General features: G+C 39.1%; 1 protein-coding gene across 7 annotated transcripts in view; it reads right to left on the bottom strand.

Moving 5' to 3' along the window:
• The window catches only part of LPAR1 (lysophosphatidic acid receptor 1), a 175374-nt gene that overhangs the window by 96859 nt on the left and 55271 nt on the right, over positions 1 to 23244 (bottom strand). For 5 of the 7 annotated variants that reach the window (XM_023202010.3, XM_023202017.3, XM_023202021.3 and 2 more), the window contains exons 2-3: positions 12540 to 12617; positions 11137 to 11284 (exon numbers count right to left, since the gene is read on the bottom strand). The exons of 1 other annotated variant lie outside the window; for it this stretch is intronic. In XM_023202010.3, the coding sequence (XP_023057778.1) occupies positions 11137 to 11181 (45 nt within the window). In that variant the 5' untranslated portion in view covers positions 11182 to 11284; positions 12540 to 12617. The remainder of the gene's footprint in view (positions 1 to 11136; positions 11285 to 12539; positions 12618 to 23244) is intronic. One more of the 7 variants, XM_023202037.3, reaches the window with a different exon arrangement.

Genomic DNA, 23244 nt, shown 5'->3' with positions numbered 1-23244 from the left:
CGGGAGGCAGAGGTTGCAGTGAGCTGTGATCGTGCCACTGCACTCCAGCCTGGGTGACAGAGCGAGACTCCATCTCAAAAAAAAAGAAAGAAAGAAAGACAAAGAGGTTTAATGGACTCACAGTTCTACATGCCTGAGAAGGCCTCACGATCATGGCAGAAGGTGAAGGAGGAGCAAAGGCACATCTTACATAACTGCAGGCAAGAGAGTGTGTGCTGGGGAACTGCCCTTTATAAAACCATCAGATCTTATGAGACTTATTTACTATCATGAGAACAGCATGGAAAAAATCCACCCCCATGATTCAATTACCTCCCGCCAGGTCCCTCCCACAACATAAGGATTATGGGAGCTACGATTCAGGATAAGATTTGGGTGGGAACACAGTCAAACCATATCATGTATATTCGTGATACATCATTCGAAAGAGTAAAATACCATGGTGTAACTGATTACTATAATCCTCACAATCATTTGCCACCTTGTTTCTTCTGCCTTTTCTTTCTCCACTGCCATAGCATTGAATTCCCCTCTGCAACTTCAAATGTTGCCCTAGTTTTCTAGCTAGTTTTGAATGAGACAGTGGAATGATCTACGTCTGAGTCTCTCCATCTTGACCTATCTTACATAGTGGGATCTATATCTGACCATGACAGCTTATTCCTAAGTTCCCATCAGTCATCTCTACACAATCCAGCATGTCAGAGGTGAGCCCTGCACTATGACTTGTGCCATTGAGTTGGGCTCCTTCCGGGGTCTTCTCCTCCATTGTCTTTACTAGGTTACTTCAGTAACCTGATCAACCACAATTAAGATAATACTAAACAGAGTTCTAAGTATGCAAAGCTCTGAGAATTGGGGCCTACACCTGATCCACTCTAAAACCTTCCTATGCTTGGTGGTGGAAAACCATCTAAGTGCAAATGTTTTGATATCACCTGCTGGACATTCTGACTTTGAAATCAGCCACCTAGTTCACCAACACACACACCCTACTCTTTTTCCTGCAAGATTGGAATTCCTGCTATTAAAGGCTGTCTGAATCATTGAAAGTTGCTTTATTTCCAAGCTATGCTTTCAGAAACTAATATGTTTCATGGCCCTCTAATAAACATATTCTCTGATGCTGAGAAGCAAGTACTTTTTACTTTTCTCCTGGCCTGAGCCTGTCTAACACAATCATGTATGAAATGGGATAAGTTTAACTTAAGGGCAGCTCTTAAGTGATGTTATACAATTACCAAATGGCAGTATTAATATTATCACACAGCAGAGAAAGGTTGATATTTTTTAGTGACAGTCTTATTAAGGCAAGGTACAGATATTAAAAGACAGAAATTCCCTGGGCTCTATAATTATGATTTCCTCAGATGGAAAAAAACAGCAGGCCATTGTCCCACCTTAGTGTGTAGTCACAGCAAAGCTGCAACGAAAGTTCAAAGAAAGATGACTGGAGAACCCAGGGGTATGAAAAGATCGGGCAGTTTCCTAATGGGCAAGAAGTGGGAATAAGCCAGACCCACTTTGAAGGATAAAGGAGTAGCTCCATTAACCATTAAAGACTAAACCAATTAAAAAGGATGTATTAGAAAGAAAAATAAACAAACATGAAAGGTGTTATACGTGGTTTACCCTAGGTGCCCCTGTACAATTTTATCTTATGAATAGAAAATTCAAAATGGGCTTTCAGATTCCAAAATAATACCTCTTTTCAAACCTTATCTGAGTTTATAAACACAAAAGGAGGCACAAGATGAATTTAACTTGCAATATGGAAACAAATTTAACTTCTAATAGAAAAATGGTTCAAGATGAAGTCAGAAGTCTCAATGTTTATCTCCAAATGCATTTATTTCTGGCAATACATTGGAGTTTTCCATAGAGTGTTTATCCAACGTTGCCTTCCTTTGATGGGTCTTCTGGCATACCACATACACAGACCATATGTAGTGGTTCCCCCTTTCTCCCTATAAAGAACTTATAGAATAATCATGGGGAAAAGGGAAAGAACTAACATATGTCAGGTATCTATTAAAAGGCTGATACTCTACAAAGCACTTAGCAGTTATTTTTGCCATTTAAACTTGTGAACACAGTGTATGTTATTTGAATTCTAGAGATTTTAAAAAATAAAGCTGAAAAAGACCTATGTATTGAAGATCCCCTAGCTATGGTGTATAACAGTCTAGATTTGAACCAAAATCCACCTGGGTCTACGCCCATGCATTACCTTTTCCCAATTCCATGTTAGATGAAATTATTGTGTAGCACTGGAAACATACTTCATACTGCAATTAGTTGTTCACATTTTAGTTTGAAAGAAAGCACTATCAAGATAATCTGTAATCCTTACTTCAGAAACTCATAATTTAATAATTGCAAACACTGTATTAATTCCCTTACTCTGGAGTCTTCTGTTTGTCTCATTTTTGTATTCTTCAGTTGTGAAATATTCTGGTTATAATTTCAATCTATTTTCCCACTTAGAAAATAAAGAGAGGAAGTGGAATTGCCTTTTTAAACCTTAAGAGTCATTGAATCATTTTATGCAAAAGAGTAAACTGATCTAATCAATGTTTTTAAAAAATAAAAATAACCCACCAACTACAAAAACACATTTTAGAAAAGCAACTGAAGAAACCTGAATATCAATTGAGTATCAAGTGATATTAGGGAGTTATTTGTACTTTTGCTAAGTGTGATGATGGCAGTGTGGTTATTTAAGCAAATTATTTTTTAGATATGCATATTAACATAAGGGGACTTTTTAAAAGATGACAATGGCAGGGATTCTGAAATACTTCATCCCCAAAAACAGGAGAAAGTGAAGTAAGTATGTCAAAATGTTATTACTGAATCTAGGTGTTGGCTATATTGAGATTCATTGATACTTTTATTTTTGTGAATGTCTGAAAACTGCCATAGTACAAAGTTCTATTTAAAAAAAACAAATCTTTCAGCCTCAAAAAAAAAAAACACCCACTTAATGTGAAATTCCAGTGCTTTGATTAAAAAAAAAAATCCACTTTTGGCCGGGCGTGGTGGCTCAAGCCTGTAATCCCAGCACTTTGGGAGGCTGAGACGGGCAGATCACGAGGTCAGGAGATCGAGACCATCCTGGCTAACACGGTGAAACCCCGTCTCTACTAAAAACTATAAAAAACTAGCCGGGCGAGGTGGCGGGTGCCTGTAGTCCCAGCTACCCGGGAGGCTGAGGCAGGAGAATGGCGTGAACCTGGGAGGCGGAGCTTGCAGTGAGCTGATATCCAGCCACAGCACTCTAGCCTAGGTGACAGAGCGAGACTCCATCTCAAAAAAAAAAAAAAAAAAAAAAATCCACTTTCTAATATCAGAAATAAAACCTTCTAAAACACAGATTTTGAAAATACATATTTTGTTGAGAGAACCTATTGGTAAGGATGTCCAAAAAAAAAAAAGTATCTTCCAAAAGACAACAAGCAGACACCAATCACGTTTTTTTGCATTTTGTTTTTTGAGACAGAATCTCACTGTTTCACCCAGGCTGCAGTACAGTGGCACAATCTTGGCTAACTGCAACCTTTGCCTCCTGGGTTCAAGCAATTCTCCCGTCTCAGCCTCCCGAGTAGCTGAGATTACAGGTGCACACCACCACACCCGGCTGATTTTTGTATTTTCTGTAGAGATGGGGTTTCACATTGGCCAGGCTGGTCTCAAACTTCTGATCTCAGGTGATCCACCGGTCTCGACCTCCCAAAGTGCTGGGATTACAGGCGTGAGCCACCACGTCCAGCCTCAATCACCTTTTATCAGAACACTGAATGAGAACTGGAGGAACAATCTCTCAACTAAGACATTGAAAATCTACCCAAATTCACATCTTCAATGAAAGCTACAGGAAATCACTTGGAGGGATCAAAATACCTTTATGTTCTTGGCTTAAAACCAAAATGGTTGTGAACAGGCAACCTACAGAATGGGAGAAAAAATTTGCAATCTATCCATCTGACAAAGGTCTAATATCCAGAATCTACAAGGAACTTAAACAAATTTAAGAAAAAAAAAAAAACCCATCAAAATGTGGGTGAAGGATATGAACAGATACTTCTCAAAAGAAGACATTTATGTGGCCAACAATCTATCCATCTGACAAAGGTCTAATATCCAGAATCTACAAGGAACTTAAACAAATTTAAGAGAAAAAAAAAAAAAACCCATCAAAATGTGATTGAAAGATATGAACAGATACTTCTCAAAAGAAGACATTTATGTGGCCAACAAACATATGAAAAAAAGCTCATTATTCCCGGTCATAAGAGAAATGCAAATCAAAACCACAATGAGATACCATCTCACACCAGTTAGAATGGCGATTATTAAAAAGTCAGGAAACAACAGATGCTGGAGAGGATGTGGAGAAATAGGAACACCTTTACACTGTTGGTGGCAGTGTAAATTAGTTCAACCATTGTGGAAGACAATGTGGTGACTCCTCAAGGATCTAGAACCAGAAATACCATTTGACCCAGCAATCCCATTACTGGGTACATACCCAAAGGATTATAAATCATTTCTACTATGAAGACACAAGCACACACATGTTTATTGTAGCACTATTTACAACAGCAAAGACTTGGAACTAACCCAGATGCCCATCAACGATAGACTGCATGAAGAAGACATGGCACATATACACCATGGAATACTATGCAGCTATAAAAAAGGATGAGTTCACATCTTTTGTAGGGACATGAATGAAGCTGGAAACCATCATTCTCAGCATACTAACACAGGAACAGAATAACAAATACCACATATTCTCACTCATAAGTGGGAGTTGAACAATGAGAACACATGGACACAGGGAGGGGAACATCACACACCAGGACCTGTCTGGGGGTGGGGGAAGAGGGGAGGGAGAGCATTAGGACAAATACCTATTGTATGCAGGCATAAAACCTAGATGATGGGCTGGGCATGGTGGCTCACACCTGTAATCTCAGCACTTTGGGGGGTCAAGGAGGGCAGATCACGAGGTCAGGAGGTCAAGACCAGCCTGGCCAACATAGTGAAACCCCATCTCTACTAAAAAGACAAAAATTAGCAAGGCATAGTGGCACACGCCTGTAGTCCCAGCTACTCAGGAGGCTGAGGCAGGAGAATCACTTGAACCCGGGAGGCAGAGGTTGTTGTGAGCCAAGATCGCACCATTGCACTCCAGCCTGGGCAACACAGTGAGACTCCATCTCAAAAAAAAAAAAAAAAAACCCAACCTAGATGATGGGTTGACAGTACAGCAGTACAGCAAACTACCATGGCACATGTATACCTATGTAACAAAACTGCACATTCTGCACATGTACCCCAGAACTTAAAGTAAAATATTTTAAAATAAAATAATTTAAATTCAAATAAATATAAAAATTAAAATTTAAAAATAACAAAATGGTCACATAACAAATGAGAGACAGCATGATACACCTTGAAAAATACTGATATAGAAGAATCTTTCTTTACCAGAATCACAGGTGTGAGACCTGAATACCTTTGAGGTTGTCAGATACCTATTCTGGTCTCTAACATAATCCTAGGTTTGTGAGAAGCCAAACTGCTCACTCTGGTACTGAACTATTGACTCTTTCATGAAAAACGAAAATGAAACTTTTTCAAGCACAGGGTAATGTGCCTAACACAGTGCTAGAAACAGAAAATTGCTCTGGAGAGCTGCAAGTTTGTTTGGTTTACTACCCCATCCCCATGCCCCCAATATCCACAGGACATGAACACATTAACTCAGCCTAATGATGAACAGGTTCCTGTCTGCAAATACATCCCAGGAGTTTCCTTTGAATAAGAAAACTCTTTTTCTGTGTCTGGACCAGCAGAATTACAAATCGGCTACAAACACAGAATCTTCTTGCTGCTGCTAGTCCAGTTTTGTCTTAGTATTCATCACCTAGCTTTGTAAGAGCTAGGTGCTCTCTCAGCATGAGAAAATAAAAATCTGTCTCAGAGTCAAGGCAGGGTAAAGCAGAGAATACGAACTTGCCCCACTTCAAAGCACAAGGCATATCTTTCAACTAACTAAACAGCAATCCCAGCAGGCATGACAATGCAAGCTTTCTTCCCTATTATTGTTTGAAACAATCACAAGCTATTTGTCCATATTAATTAGTTTATATGTAGTATTAGGAAGCCTTGATTAGAAAAATGCTCTTTGTTACCTAAAAGAATAGAGTAACAAACAAAACCAAAAGCGTTTTTAAAAAAATTGTTGTTTTGGCCTTAGAAAAGGATTTTCGGGCCTTTCACACTTGAATGTGGATTTATCTTTACAAAGTCCCTGAATTCAATGGAAAAGAATGCAAGTTTATGTGCCAAACAATACCAGGCTAAGGTGACTGAGTGAGCTGCTTATTATGCTTTGCCTAAGAAGATGCTATATCTAAATTATTTTTACCTTCTTTGAACATGGGCAAAACTGATAATAAGGGAGAAGACATCAGTAGAAATTTCAGGGCAAGGGCAAGGGCAAGTGAGCCTTGAATTAAATTTGACTGTACAAATTACATGTGAGGAATTGACATATAATTAGGAGGCCCATCACTGGCCAAAGGATCCTGGGAACCAAGTGACACAATGGTCTGCATCTCTCCAGAAGAAGCTATCTATCTCTATGACCTAATGCCCGAGTGTATAGCTGGCTCCTTCCCCGTGGGCTTAGTTCCCCAACCATCAGAGGCTGCCACTATTCCCAAAATACAGTGAGAATAATGGAACTACCCTGGTTAAAGTTAATTAACAGACTTGCTCAATAAAACAATTATCGAAAGTCAGGACTTGAACCCAAGTCTATTTCAAAGGCTGGGACCATTAAGCTAACACAGACTTCTTTAAGATCAATGTTAAATTTGTTAATATGGTTTGAAAGGCCTTGTAAAATCTCCAATTTTATAACCTAACCTATTTATGCTAGTTCCAGCATTTGCCAATTTCTGCAGTGTAACTATTTCATATGGCTGATTTCAAGAACCTAGCATGAAGTCAACTGGCTCACAAAATTCCTGAAAATTTAACAATCTGCCTCTGTGAGTTGGCATAGGTGGCTCTAGGGACATCACTGTTTACAATCTCACGCCCCACTGTAGTGCAACCATCCAAAACAGAATTCTAAATGCTTTGCTCTCTCTCTCTCTCACACACACACACACACCACCTTGGGACACTTGACATTCACCCATGCTTTTTCTTCTCTTTTACCAAGATAACTCATATTCATTTGTTCTCAGCCTAGTGGTCTTCCTTCAGGAAGTCTTCTCTGATCCTCTAAATCTTTTCCGGGTTCTCCACTTTCCTCCCAGAGCACCCATACTTTCTGTATTTGTGCATTCCTGCATTGGTGACAAAACCTTGTAACTTTTTGTTTTATCTGTATATCTCCCACTTACCTCTAAACTCTGGCAGAGCAAAACTTATTTATCTTACTTACTCTTGTATTCCCCAGGCCTGCCACAAGGCTTGCTGAACAATAACAATGCTTGCTAACACACACTGGGCAATATGTGCCCAGAATATGTCCCAGGCACTATTCTGAGTTTTATAGAAATTATTTCATTTCCTCCTTAAAATAACCCTATCAGGCCAGGCGCGGTGGCTCAAGCCTGTAATCCCAGCACTTTGGGAGGCCGAGACGGGTGGATCACGAGGTCAGGAGATCGAGACCATCCTGGCTAACACCGTGAAACCCCGTCTCTACTAAAAAATACAAAAAAAAAACTAGCTGGGCGAGGTGGCAGGCGCCTGTAGTCCCAGCTACTTGGGAGGCTGAGGCAGGAGAATGTCGTGAACCCGGGAGGCGGAGCTTGCAGTGAGCTGAGATCCGGCCACTGCACTCCAGCCTGGGCGATAGAGCGAGACTCCGTCTCAAAAAAAAAAAAAAAAAAAAAATAACCCTATCAGGTTGGCTTCATTATTACCAGGCTCATTCTGTGGGTAAGGAAATAGGGGCACTAAGAGGGTGGATATCTTCCCCTCAGGCTCAGGTAATTAGTAAATTGAAGCAGGGTGACTGGTGAGCCTATGTTTCTCCCTCAAGAAACCAGTGTTTCTTGGCCACATTTTTTTCTCATCAGTGATCCTTAAGGAGAAAAATTAATTATATTTAAATTTTCTATAATGAGAAAAAACTAAATATTAAGGAATAAGATTTTGTTGGATAGAGGTATAAGCTTTGGAGGAATTTTTTTCATCTCCCAAAACCCAATTTTTGTCCTCTTGGGGCAATATCACTATGTTAAGAATGTATGGTCTAGGACTTTCATTATCCATTTCCATTAATGTACCATATATTTGTCCCTAAAAATACACAGTCTTGTTTTAGAATTTTAATGGTATCTTCCTATAAGTACTATTTTGCATCTTGTTTTCTTTTTCTTCCATACAATATCTTGGAGTAATATATAGCTGTGTAGATATCCTCATTTTAAAACCACTGAATAGTGGTCGGGTGCGGTGGCTCACGGCTATAGTCCCAGAACTTTGGGAGGCCGAGTCGGGCGGATCGCCTGAGGTCAGGAGTTGAGACCAGCCTGGACAACACAGTGAAACCCCGTCCCTACTAAAAATACAAAAATTAACCGGGCGTGGAGGCACATGCCTGTAATCCCAGCTACTCAGGAGGCTGAGGCAGGAGAATCGCTGGAACCCAGAAGGCAGAGGTTGCAGTGAGCCAAGACTGCACCACTACACTGGGAAATAGAGCAAGACTCTGTCTCAAAAAAAAAAAAAAAAAAAAAAAAAAAAGAAGGAAAAGAAAGAAAAAAGAAATGAAATGACTGAATAGTATTTCAATCATGTCCACATTCCTGAATTCATTAAGTCTTTCTACTATTGGATATTCACAAACTTTTGTATTTCTTGGTTTGCAACCAATGCTTCAATGAATATCTTTATACACTCCTTGGGCTCATGTGTGAGTGTTTTTCTAATGTAGATTCCAAGACAGCAGCAGGGCATGTGCAGAAATGTATAATTTGAATAGATACTGTTGAATTACCCTCCAGAGTGACTGTACCAATTTACTTTCCCACAGAGAATTTACAAGAGTACACATTTCCCCCAGTAATTGTATGAAATAGAACCTCTTTCTCCTTTGAGCAGTGTTAAACATTTTAATTAAATGAGTCATTTAGAGGTATTTCTGTTCCTCACCAGCTGATAGGAGCTTGTGTAACAGAGAAGATGTATAGATAAGAAGAAGCTATTGTAAATGATGACAGATGACAGCAGCAACACCAGGATATGGAAATGTCTTGTCTAGAAAACCTGCACTAGCCTAACTCACTTCACAAAAGGACTAAGAAGAGTCATTACATGGGAACAGCTTCTGTGGACTTTGAAATGGTGACCTCAGGTAACAGGCACTAAATCTCTTTGCCCATTCTCCAAGTCTCTCGGATACCAAAAAAGTCTACTGAAGATAAGGGAAACCAAACACCCAAAGTAAATGAAGTGTTGAAAGGACAATGGTCCACTTACCAGAAAGAGAAATGCATATGACGATGGTAACACTAAACATTCTGGAAAATAATACTGAAGGTCTTGGTACTTTATTCTGTATTGATATGATATGAATAAAGGGCTTTATTCATAAGATAAAATCCCAAGGTGGATAACAATGATGACATCCCAAATGGTGCTGAGGAGAAAACACTATACTATATGAAGGAAAAATGCCCCTTGTTCTCCTTTTTCCCTCTCCTTCTTCTCTCCCTCTCTCACAAACACACAAACCCCTATTAAAATACATACGAAATTGAAGAGGCTGCAAAATCATACTGAAAAAAACAGTGTGGAATAACGTTCTGTATCAAGCTCAAATTTCAATCAATATGGCTCTTTCTTGAAAGTATGCTTTTTTCTTCAAAGTTACCCGAGGCTGGGCACAGTGGCTCAGGCCTGTAATCGCAGCACTTTGGGAGGCCAAGGAGGTGGATCATTTGAAGTCAAGAGTTCAAGACCAGCCTGACCAACATGGTGAAACCCCATCTCTACTAAAATACAAAAATTAGCTGGGCTTGGTGGCAGGTGCCTGTAATCTCAGCTACTCAAGAAGCTGAGACAGGAGAATCGCTTGAACCCAGGAGGCGGAGGATGTAGTGAGCCAAGATCACACCACTGCACTGCAGCCTGGGCACCAGAGCAAGGCTCCCTCTTAAATAAATAAATAAATAAAAATAAAGTTGGCCAAAAAATGATTGTCACGAATGAGAGAGGAGGTCACACTATAGAAAGAAGATAAATGAAGAGTAAATGGGAAACTACACTTCCTGAGCACCTCTGTATGCCTCATGTATATAAACCATCATTTAATCCATGTAACCATCATGTGAGGAATGATTACATGAGAGAGATCTGAAGCAGAGAGAGGTTGGCATGACTAAGGCTCTTTATCCCACAATCAGAGGAGCAGGGATGTGAACTGTGGCTTTATGACTCCAAAGTCTGTTTCCACACTGCACCCTGCTGCCTGCTGAATCTGAAAGAGTCCAGTGAATGCTTGATTAAATCAGGCTGTAAAATCATCCGAACAACGATCATGTCCCTGCCGTATTACTGCTCTTCACTGGACAGAAAAAAATAACTCATACGATTACTGTTCAGAAGTTTCTGGAATTGCATTTTGTTTTCAAAGTTCCTAGAACAGTTCAAGGCAAAAGAGTAAGTATAGGAGAAGGACGACAAGACAGCCCTCAAAAAACTTGTTAAAGTTAAATTCATTCTGATATATTTCATTAAACTCCTCTCCAACCCCTGGCCCACAAAAAAAACCAAGAGAGGAAAAACAGCAGGGTTTACTACTGACTTATTTTGATTTAGAGTGTGATGCCTATAGTGACAGTCGGGCATCCTAAGCACTGAAAACCAAGGCCTCCTATGAACAGAGGCCAGTTCACTAAAATCACTTGTTCATTGTTCCAGCTGCTTCCTGAACTAAATGGCACCTTACTCACAAAAGCACCATTATTCAAATACGCACCAAGTGATAGCGAGAGAGATATACATGATCCCTAGAGTCAAACACACTTCCTGAAACCCAGTTTAAATATTTGACAAACTTATGATTACGTCAGACCTCTGCTAGTTTGAAGCCCTTACCTGGGGTTGTGAAATTACAGGGATGGAAGTAGAGATGGCAGCCATGACAGCTCTGTGGTTGTAGATGGTGAACAGGCCCCAGAACTACGGGAGACTAATGTTCTTGTTTGCTGATCAGATGGAGGTCATGCTAGGAGAAGCTGTGTATCTGGAAAACAACAGGAAAACCCACATTTAGCATAAAAGGACTAGCATATGGGGGTGAAGTACCATTGGCCAAAGGAGGTAAGAATCCCTAGAGTCAAGTTTCAAATACTAGCTTAATGCAAACAGAAAGCCTGTAGGGAAAAGCTAAAGTCTAAAAGCCATGACTTCTGTGCTATCTGTCCAAATACTCTTAAGTTGAAGAATTTTCATAGGTTTGAATCCAACATGCCAGGTAGATGTTTTGGGAAGACAGTTTCAAGTTGCAGAGCTGGGGAGGGTGAGTCAGGGGGAAAAGTCATCCTGCCATTAAATAATAAAGGAATTGAATAATTCATAGTGGAGAGCTGAGGGCTTACATAGAGGGCAAAGGGAATGCAGTAACCACCCCCACTTATCTGAGGAGTGGATTCTAAACCCCCCAGTGGATACTTGAAACTGTGGATAGTGGGTTAGGTGTGGTAGCTCAAGCCTATAATCTCAGCTCTTTGGGAAGCCAAGAGGGAAGGATTACCTGAGGTCAGGAGTTTGAGACCAGCCTGGCCAACATGGCAAAACCCAATCTCTACTAAAAATACAAAAACTAGCCGGGCATGGTGGCATGTGCCTGTAATCCTACCTACTCAGGAGGCTGAGGCAGGAGAATTGCTTGAATCTGGGAGGTGGAGGTTGCAGTGAGCCAAGATGGCAGCACTGCACTCCAGCCTGGGCGACAGAGCGAGACTCCATCTTTAAAAAATAGAAAAAGAAACTGTGAATAGTACCCAACCCTGGAAATAACAGAGACAGTTACTAAGTGACTAATGTGCAGGTAGCATACACAGTGTGGAGACGCAGGACAAAGGGATGAATCACATGGACAGTATGAGATTTCACCCACACTATTCAGAACGGAGTGCAATTTACAACTTGTGAATTGTTTATTTCTGAAATTTTTCATTTAATATTTTTGGACCAAGTTTGACTGAAGGTAACTGAAACCGTGGAAAGTGAAACTTCGGATAAGGGTGGACTACCATAATACCGTCAAGTAATTAGATATCACCCAGTCCAACCCCACCTATTTGCTGAAGAAAAAATTGAGGCTTAGAGAAGAAAAGGGACTAGAGTCACACATTTAATGGTGGGACCAGGACTACAGCAGTAACTCCAATTCCCAGGCCTATATGAAACATAACAAAGTGAATGTGTTCCCTGCCTATATTTACTCAAGGAACTTAGTCTTAAACTGCTTTTAAGACTAAAGAAAGGCAAGACACCTGATGCTGTAGGAGTCAGTCCTGAAAAGTCAGGTACTCAGATAGGTGGATGGAGAGCTTCATAAATCAGACGTCCACCTGTGTGAGAAAGAGACCATTTCTAAAATCCTTTTGACGTCCTCAAAGAGAGGATGCTAAATAAGCACAAAGTATAACCAAATCTTCTCTTATTCACATGTTCATTAGGAAAACTCAGACAGATGCTAACTTCCCTACACTAAATCACGGCCCTAGTTCTGTCCAAAGGCTGATGTGACTCTTTCCACATTGCAATTTAGCCCAGAAGAAAAAAATTTTTCATTTTAAGAAAAGAATTTTTAAAAATTCTTTCATTTTTAAGAAACATTTTCATTTTCTGGTGATTTTCATACCCCCTAACAATATCTTTTCTTTTATTCAAAGACGTTATTGGCTGGGCACAGCAGCTCACGCCTGTAATCCCAAAACTTTGGGAGGCCAATGGGAGCAGATCATTAGAGGTCAGGAGTTTGAGACCAGCCTGACCAACATGGTGAAACCCCATCTCTACTAAAAATTTAAACCCAGAAGGCGGAGGTTGCAGTGAGCCGTGAGCCGAGATCATGCCACTGCACTCCCGCCTGGGCAACAGAGTGAGACTCCATCTAAAAAAAAAAAAAAAAAAAAAACTTATTGAGCATCAATAAGGAACTGGGTGCACAAGAAGTAAGGCTAAGCCAACCTTGCCTTTAAGGAGGTTTTGTCAGTAAATACACTTTCTAGCTTCACCAGCATGCAAGATGATACCTGAACACCTTTTCTTTTCTTTTTTTTTTTTTTTTTTGAGACGGAGTTTCGCTCTTATTGCCCAGGCTAGAGTACAATGGCCCAATCTCAGCTCACAGCAACCTCCGCCTCCCAGATTCAAGCAGTTCTCCTGCCTCAGCCTCCCAAGTAGCTGGAATTACAGGCATGCAGCACCACGCCCAGCTAATTTTGTTTGTTTGTTTGTTATTAGTAGAGATGGGGTTGAGGCTGGTCTCGAACTCCTGACCTCAGGTGATCCACCCGCCTCGGCCTCCCAAAGCACTGGGATTACAGGCGTGAGCCACTGCGCCCGGCTACCTGAACACTTTTTAAACTATTGGGAAATGATGCTTTTCAAAATAGTAAAAGTAATGAACCAGAGGTCACAAGATCCAAATCTTGTATGCTAGGAACTGTGCAGTTAGACATTTAATCCAAGTCCTTTGTCCCCCAAATCCCATTGTGCCACCCTATATTAGCTCAGGAATATTGGGCAAATGAGAGGCTCAGAAGTGCTGCTTTTCTAAGAAATAATCTAGGTTTGACAGCAACTTTTATAAGCTTAAATTTTTAATTGCTACATTTTTGTGCAGTATCCTTCATACTACAGTTTCAATCACTTTAGGTTCTAGCTGCTTAGAACTATAGAGCCTTCCTATTTTCTTCTCCCATTCAAGCAATTATTTTCATTGACAAATAAGTAGTAAAGTTATCAAGCTATCTTGTCATGACATTCAACAGCGAATTCCACAGCTGCCCTGTGACAATACTAATGATCTCCTTAGTCCCAGTTATAGGACAAATAAGACTTGTTTATCACACTGTGAAAGTAAATAAACAACCCAGGAGAAAAGTATATGTATACAGGACCTTTCTTTTTTCAAGATGACTGCTAGAGTGCCGAACTTACCCAAGAAAATTATAGGAACCCCAAGGTGCACTGTTTTATACTGAACTTATTCCTGGCATTATTTTTTGCCCACTCCTACTTTCATTTTTCCTTTCTCCCTCTTATGTATTTATAATTCACATTATCTTGTTCTATGTGACATAAATGAATATATCAATAATATAATTATAAAGCAAAAAATCAAGCACACAAGATTCCATTCTTAAGGATGCATACTATATGCTCAGGTCTAATATCATTTCACCAAGCTATGTCATTAAGCAATAGAACCTTAAAATATATTCAATATTCAGAATATAGAGAGTTGCCTGAAAGGTAAATAGAGGCAGCTAGCTTATAGTAAGGAAAGCGATATAGAAATGGATGAGATCCACCAAACAAATATGTCATATGGCGTTATTACTAACAACAGCAGAGGGAAAGATGGGAGACTGGGGTTTAATGAAAGGCCACTGGATGCTGAGCTTTGGAGCAGGAATTTACCCTAGAGTTTGAGGCAGATACTATTCAATTATTTTACAAGGGAGACATCTGAGGCTTTGAAAGGTATTGTGAGATTATGCAACATACCCCCAGTCACACAGTCAGGAACTGAAAGAGCTGAGGTATGAACCAGGGCCTACGCTAAGATTCATACTCTTTCCACAGGCCAATACTCCAAGTGATCAAAGATTAAAAAGAGATGGAAAGTATGTGGAATCTTTAAGCAAAAATGTCAGATAAAAAATGGAGAAAGTAGGATGAAAGTCAGATGACCTGAGACAGAGAACCTTGCGCTCCTCTCATCTATATAAAATTTTAATCATGTGACCCTCATTTGGATGTTTCATTTCCTTGAGACACCTAATAAACATGACAGATGGTTAGTTTCACATTTTCAAGAAGAAAATAAGACAGAAAATTAACTGCCTTCTCCTAAAACATGAGACATGTCTAATTTTGTCGAACCTATTCACACATTACGAGAATGCTTTATAAAATAGCGTATGGTTACTTTGCCAAATACAAGGGCTAAATGACATTTAACTTCAAAGGTACAAATCAGTTTTCTTTTGGAAGTGAAGTCTTAAAATTATATTATGAAATCTATTTGCTTCTCAACTTATTTACAAAACTGCACAAATCATGGGGGAACTACAGACAAAAAAGACATCACCCTAAGTAATCATGCCATGCAGTATCTAGCTGAGTAAGCTGGTTCACTTTGACAGACAAACCCCCGCCTTACCAGAGCCCCAGACTGTCAACTAGAGAGTTGCACAATAATTTTTAAGGAAATACACCCCGGGCAGGGCGTGGTGGCTCACATCTGTAATCTTAGCACTTTGAGAGGCCAAGGAGGGTGGATTATGAGGTCAGGAGTTCAAGACCAGCCTGGCCAAGATAGTGAAACCCCATCTCTACTGAAAATACAAAACAAAAAGAAAAAGAAAATTAGCCAGGCATGGTGGCAGGCACCTGTAATCCCAGCTGCTCAGGAGGCTGAGGCAGAGAACTGCTTGAACCCAGGAGGCAGAAGTTGCAGTGAGCCAAGATCACACCACTGCACTCCAGCCTGAGCAACAGAGTGAGACTAAGAAATACACCCCTCTGAACTCTTCCAAGTACTTCGATACCTGTGCTGCAACTCTTCCAGCCTGCCATCAACCTAACTCTCCATTTCCTTTGCTTGAGCTTCAAAACTGTGTTCTAGCCACAGAAAACCATGAAGCAATGTGGGTTTGCCCGGCTGACATCAGGCTCTCCAACTGCCCTTGGAGCATTACTGTTGCCCCTTCTCTTCTTTCCTAGTTGTCTCCATTTTCTATTCTCCTAGGCATCTCTTCTCATCTATATTTCTCTTCTCAAAACCGTAAAATTACCTCTAATGCCTCTCACTTGCAAAAGATGAGCTTTGTCATCTATTTATTTATTGGATCATTCATCCATTCCTTTACAATCACTGGGTCTAAATTACCTCAATATCCCCCCTACAATTCAAATCTCATGTATAAAATACAATTTCCAAATAAGAAAGCTATAAGCATATTTTTTTGTGCCAGATTACCAAAGAAATGACGAGCTGATTATAAGACAGGAAATATCCTGAATCAGCCCTGGAAACTAGAGATAGATCTTAAACATCCAGAAATATATACTTGAAAGAATCAACATGGGAGGTTGACAAAAGGACTAAAACATGATATCCTCTTCATGTGAAACTGCAACTGCACAACCAGAAAATAAGCAAATGAGAATCCACTAAACCCATAATGATACCCCTAGTTCAGTGGGATGGGGGCACTGAAGCCCAGGGAGACTCGGGGTACATTTAGAATACACTAACTCCTTTAAAAGGGTTCCTGGTTTCAGAGGCCAGCCAAGCAAGTAACCTCTGGCTGCATTTACTTCTGGTTGACAGGTGGCTATGATGACTACCACGGAAAACACATGGGAAAAAGGCACTCCCAGCTGGTTCCTGGCAATGGCAGCCATGCCAAGTGACAATGACCTTGCTAATTACTGAGTGCCACACCAAATACCTAAAAGAAAGTTTCTGGTTTGAGGCAAACTTCCCTGTGATTACTTCTGGAACTGATGCTGGCACTTTTCCCAGGCCTCACAGGAATATGAATTCATAATTGGTAAATTAATCTACTACAAATGTAACCTTTTTCCTTTGTCTGGACTTGAGTCAAACAGTGACTCATCCAAGTTTCTTGAAAGAACACAGGGTTGCTAACGCATGCGGGGCTTAAAACCTAGATGATGAGTTGATAGGTGCAGCAAACCACCATGGCACATGTATATCTATGTAACAAACCTGCATGTTCTGCACATGTATCCTGGAACTTAAAGTAAATTTTTAAAACAAAAAGAGAAGGAAGAAAGGAAGGAAGGAAGGGAGGGAGGGAGGGAGGGACAGACACAGGGCAACACCCGATACTGAATATGCATTGACTTCCCTAAGGATAAGCAAAGGAGAAAAATCTAAATCCACCAAGCAAATAGAACACATTATGGTTCAAAAAAGGGGAAGATTCTAGAATCAGAGCAAATATTTACTTAAGAAATAGGTATACTACATAAAAGAGAAAACTCTATTAACAGAAAATTTCTAGTTCATGTTCTTAAAATTCTAGGGGACATAGCAGAATCTTTGCACATAGAGCAGGTAGTCGTAGAAGGAAACGTGAGACCAGAAGAGACTGTGTGTTAACCAGAAAAGAAAATCTGAATTATGAACTTGAATAAAACCAACCAATGAAGCAGAAAGTAGAACATTTTTAAAAAGCAAAAAATTAAATTAGTGATGCAAAAGGTAAAACAGACTTTTAGAGGTGGTTGGGGGAAGCTACATGGGTAAAGATTTTAAAGCCTTCATCCCCAAAACAGAATAGATGAACAAAAAGCAATAAAGGAGGAAAGAAGAAACCATCAATGCTGAAACCAGGGAAAGACACATTTATTCTCAAAACTTTAGAAAACTATTACAGATGAACAACAGTTTAGACAAAATAGGGAAATTTTTCAGACTGTGTATCATTCTTCAGAGAGCCCTATGGTCTGATAGATACAAAATAGAAGAAATTCCTGAACCCCAAACCTGGAGGAACAAGATGAGATACAGGCAGGTCAGAGCTGAAGCTTGTCTTGTTTCTTATTATCTCTTCCCTATATCAGAGCTAAATAGCATCTGAAGCCAATCTTACACCATCTAAGGCCTGAGGCTGAAAGATTTTTCTCTCTGGAATCTGAGCAGATGAATAGGTTTAACAACAGTAACATCAAGAATAATATATTGCACTTATTCAAACAAAAACAGGATGCTTAAAAATTGGTAATTCAAAATGCTAAAAAAGTTATTCTCACAGAAGTATAGAGCAAAGTGGTAGTTACCAAAGGCTGGGGTGGTTGTGGGGAGAGGAAGTAGGGAAGATGTTGATCAAAGGATACATATTTACAGTTAGACAGGAGGCATAAGGTCAGATCTACTGCAGTTAGGAGGAATAAGGTCACATATATCGTGTAGGATGGTGACTATAGATAATGATGATACATGGTGTTCTTGGAAAATGCCAAGGCAGTGGATGTTAACTGTTCTTACCACAAAAAAATGAAGACTATGTGAAGTAATGCATTTGTTAATTAGATAGACTTAACCATTCATATATATATATATATACTTCAAAACATCATGTTGTGCATGATAAATACATATAATTTTATATGTCAATTTTTAAGAATTTCAAAAAAAATTCAGTGGACAGACTGGAATATAACTTTAAGGAATGTGCCCAAAATGTAGAGTTTTTAAAAAAAAAGTAAAGGAGACTAGAACAGTAAAAGTGAGAAGGCTACAAAATGAGTCCAGAAGGTCTAATAGCCAAATAGAATTCCAGAATAAAAGAGTAAAGGAAATGGGGGTGGGAGTGAAGTCAAATGACTAACTCAAAATATTTCCTAAAATGTAAGGTCATAATTGTGCAGACTGTAAGGGCTCACTGAGTGCCTACCTGCCCATTTCATTTGATTTCAATATGCCCACATTAAACACAGTATCTGTCATCATGAGTTGTATTTTTTTAACTGTAAGGATATTAAAAAGCTCCTATAAAATATCAGAAAGCAGGTAGGGAAGCTCAAAAGCAAAGGATTAGGAATCAGAAAGTCTTTGGACTTTTCAACAGCAACCCTGAAAGCTAGAATACAATGAAGCAGTGAGGAAGGCAGTTTACAAGCTAGAACTCTATTGGCGGATGTTCTTCTGCAAAACAGGGAGGAAACTAGGAAAAAGACAGGCATGTGATACAGGAAACAGGAGTCCGATACAGGAGTGGGGAAAAAAGGAACTCCTGACATAATTGTGAAGGGAAATCCTTGGGTGATACGCGAGAAGTAGTATATCAAGAGGAGATTTGGATAACCAAGAGCATTTAGGACTGAATGAGCAAAAAGCCCATAGAAAATTAAGCAAACATCAAAAGAACAATTAGTTTAAATAGAGCAAAAAATTTGCAGAAGAGGAAAAGGATTCATAGAATTCTACATGACTCAGATATGAAAGGCATTAACAAGGTCATCATCCTATTAACACTGAATAATGGCCTAGTCAAAATTTTGACCAAACTATACTAAGACAAGGGGGTTCTGGATGGGAGTATGTGAAGGGTACACTTTGCACATGGTACATCTATAAATATTCAAAACTAGGAAGACAAAAAGAAATAAAAATCTTAGAATTCCACAAAGTATGTATTTCAAAACATATTCACAATTTTAAAAATTTTCAAAAAGAAGTAAAAAAAAAAATCTTACAGATTCAATGCAAGTATCAAATGAGGCTGCTAAAACAACTGACAGTGATAGCTGTGGGGAAGGTAAAATTGTAGGAGAGCAAGGACTCCTCTTTCCTGGCAAGCCTCAGAGCTACTTAACACTTTAAATTACATACATCCTGTCATTTGCAGCAACAGGGATGAGCCTTGAGGACTGTATGTTAAGCGAAGTCAGGCACAGAAAGATAAATACTGCAACGTTCCCACTCCTATGAGGGAGCTAAAAAAGTTTATCTCACAGAAGTAGAGAGTAGGATAGTGCTTACTAGATACTAGGAAGCCTAGGGAACAGGGAGGGATAGGAAGAGTTTGGTTAACAGATATACAAATTTACACTTAGATAGCAAGAATAACTTCTAGTGTTCTACAGATCTGAAGAGTGACTTATAGCAAATAACAATTTATTGTATTTTTTCAAATAGCTAGAAGAAAGGACTTTGACTGTTACCCATATAAAGAAATGATGAAGGTTTGAGGTGATAGATATGTTAATTACCTTAATTTGATCATTACACATTAAATGCATGTATCAAAATATCACACTGTATCCCATAAATATGTACAACCGTATGTCAATTAAAATGAATATATTAAAAGATAATATAGAGGAACAAATCCCAAGCATCTTTTAATTTCTTCTGCAAATAGCTCAGCATAAAATATATGTTGTAAATAACTTTATGTTAACCAATTTAGTTGTTTTGTCCTTAAAAGAACTCTCGTATAAGGAAACTACCTTACCATCATCACACTTAAAAAATTAACCATAGGTACTTGATATCATCAAATATTCAGTAATTTCACAATCCCCTAATTTTCTTATAACTTTTAACAGTTTGGTTGGTTGAGTCAGAATTCAAATAAAGCACATGCATTTCTTTTCTTTCTTTTTTTTTTTTTAAGAAAAGGAGGAAGAGAGACAGGCAGTGCTGCATAGTAGTTACAAGTACAGTACGCTAGGGAATCCAACTGCCTAGGTTCAAATCCTTGTCTTGCCAGTGTGACCTTGGGCAGGTTACGTCATGTCTCCTTGTCTCAGTTTCTCCTCTGTAAAATGGGTATGATAATAGTAAGGCTGCCACGTATAACTGTAAGAATTGAATTGATTAATATACCTAAGACACCTGCAGTAATACTTACGATACTGTGAACAATATAGTGAACGTGGTAAAAGTGATAGCTAGAATTGTTGGCCAAATAAAGTATCTACCTATATATTTTTAAATTTTAAAAATTCACAAGTTTGATTTTTAAATTTTTTAGGAAAATTAAGAAATAATAATAATATCATTGCAGAAACTAAAAATTTAAAACTACAAAAGACAGAAGTGCCACTGCAGAAAACCGAGTTGGTGCCATGGAAGTCTGGCTTGGGAAAAAGTACATGTGCTTACAATAATGGAATTTACTAGATTGATTAGAAATTATGGACATACAGAATCTACAAAGAACTTAAACAAATTTACAAGAAGAAAACAACCTCATCAAAAAGTGGGCGAAGGATATGAACAGACACTTCTCAAAAGAAGACATTTATGTAGCCAACAAACTTATGAAAAAATGTTCATCATCGCTGGTCATTAGATAAACGCAAATCAAAAACACAATGAGATACCGTCTTACGCCAGTTAGAATGGCGAGTATTAAAAAGTCAGGAAACAACAGATGCTGGAGAGGATGTGGGGAAATAGGAATGCTTTTACGCTGTTGGTAGGAGTGTAAATTAGCTCAACCATTGTGGAAGATAGTGTGGCAACTCCTCAAGGATCTAGAACTAGAAATACCATTTGACCCAGCAATCCCATTACTGGGTATATACCTAAAAGATTATAAATCATTCTACTATAAAGACACATGCACACATATGTTTATTGCAGCACTGTTCACAATAGCAAAGCCTTGAAACCAACCCAAATGCCCATCAATGATAGACTGGATAAAGAAAATGTGGTACATACACACCATGGAATACTATGCAGCCATAAAAAAGGATGAGTTCATGCCCTTTGCAGGGACATGGATGAAACTGGAAACCATCACTCTCAGCAAAGTAATACAAGAAGAGAAAACCAAACACCACATATTCTCACCCATAAGTGGCAGCTGAACAATGAGAACACATGTACACAGGGAGGAGAACATCACACACTGGGGCCTATCACGGGATGGTGGACTGGGGGAGGTATAGCATTAGGAGAAATACCTAATGTAAATGACGAGTTGATGTGTGCAGCAAACCAACATCGCACATGTATACCTATGTAACAAACCTGCATGTTGTGCACATGTACTCCAGAACTTTTTTTTTTTTTTTTTGAGACGGAGTCTCGCTCTGTCACCCGGGCTGGAGTGCAGTGGCCGGATCTCAGCTCACTACAAGCTCCGCCTCCCGGGTTTACGCCATTCTCCTGCCTCAGCCTCCTGAGTAGCTGGGACTACAGGCGCCCGCCACCTCGCCCGGCTAGTTTTTTTGTATTTTTTAGTAGAGACGGGGTTTCACCGTGTTAGCCAGGATGGTCTGGATCTCCTGACCTCGTGATCCGCCCGTCTCGGCCTCCCAAAGTGCTGGGATTACAGGCTTAAGCCACCGCGCCCGGCCGTACTCCAGAACTTAAAGTATAATAATAAAACATAAAAATAACAAAAATTTAAAAAGAAATTATGGATATAAATTACAGAACACAAAGATTTAACATAATTGGCACACTTGAGAAAAATAAGTGGAACAGAAGTTACTTAGCGATAAAAGTAAACTTTCCTAACTCCTACAACTCAAAATCAAAAACAACAAGCAACTTAAAAATTGGGCAAAAGACTTGAGTAGACACTTCTACAAAAACGTATACACACACACACACATACACACACACCCCGCCAAACATGAAGAGATGTTCAACATCACTAATCATCAGCAAAATGCAAATGCAAATCAAAATAGTAAGATAACATCTGACACCATTAAGGTAGCCATTATCAAAATAAGAAAAGAAGTATTAGCAAGGATATGGACAAACTGGAACTCTTCAGCACTGCCAGTGGGACCAAAAATGGTACGGTCAGTGTGGAAAACAGTATAGAGGTTACTCAAAAAATTAAAAATAGAATTACCATATGATTTAGCAATCCCACCTCTGGGTATATATCCAAAATAATTGAAAATGATTTTTCAAAGAGATATTTGTATACCCATGCTCGAAGTAGCATTATCTACAAGAGCCAAGAGGTAGAAGCAACCCAAGTTTTCAACAACAGATGAAGAGACATAAACTAAATTGTTATATACATACAATGGATTATCATCCAGCCTTCAAAAGGATATTCTGGCATATGCTATGACATGGATGAACCCTGAAGACATTATGCTAAGTGAAATAAGCCAGTCAAAAAGGACAAATACTCCACATATATCAGGTAGCTAATAGAGTAGTCAAATTAATAGAGACAAAGTACAGTAGTACTTGCCAGGGACTGGAGGAGAAGGATGAGTGAGAAATTGCTGTGTAATGGGTATGGAGTTTCAGTTTTACAAGATGAAAAGAGTTCTGGAGATTGGTTGCACAACAGTCTGAATACACTTAACACTACTGAACTACACACTTAAATGGTTAAGAGGGTAAATTTTATGTTATGTGTATTTTACCATGATTAAAAATTCCAGGAAAACTATGAAGTAAATGATAACTGAAAAACAGGTTTAAGTTAATAAGCTTTA

Source organism: Piliocolobus tephrosceles, chromosome 14 (assembly GCF_002776525.5).
Source record: "Piliocolobus tephrosceles isolate RC106 chromosome 14, ASM277652v3, whole genome shotgun sequence".
Lineage (NCBI taxonomy): Eukaryota > Metazoa > Chordata > Mammalia > Primates > Cercopithecidae > Piliocolobus > Piliocolobus tephrosceles.
The sequence above is the reverse complement of the archived record's forward strand: the minus strand, read 5'-3'. Positions and strand labels throughout refer to the sequence as shown.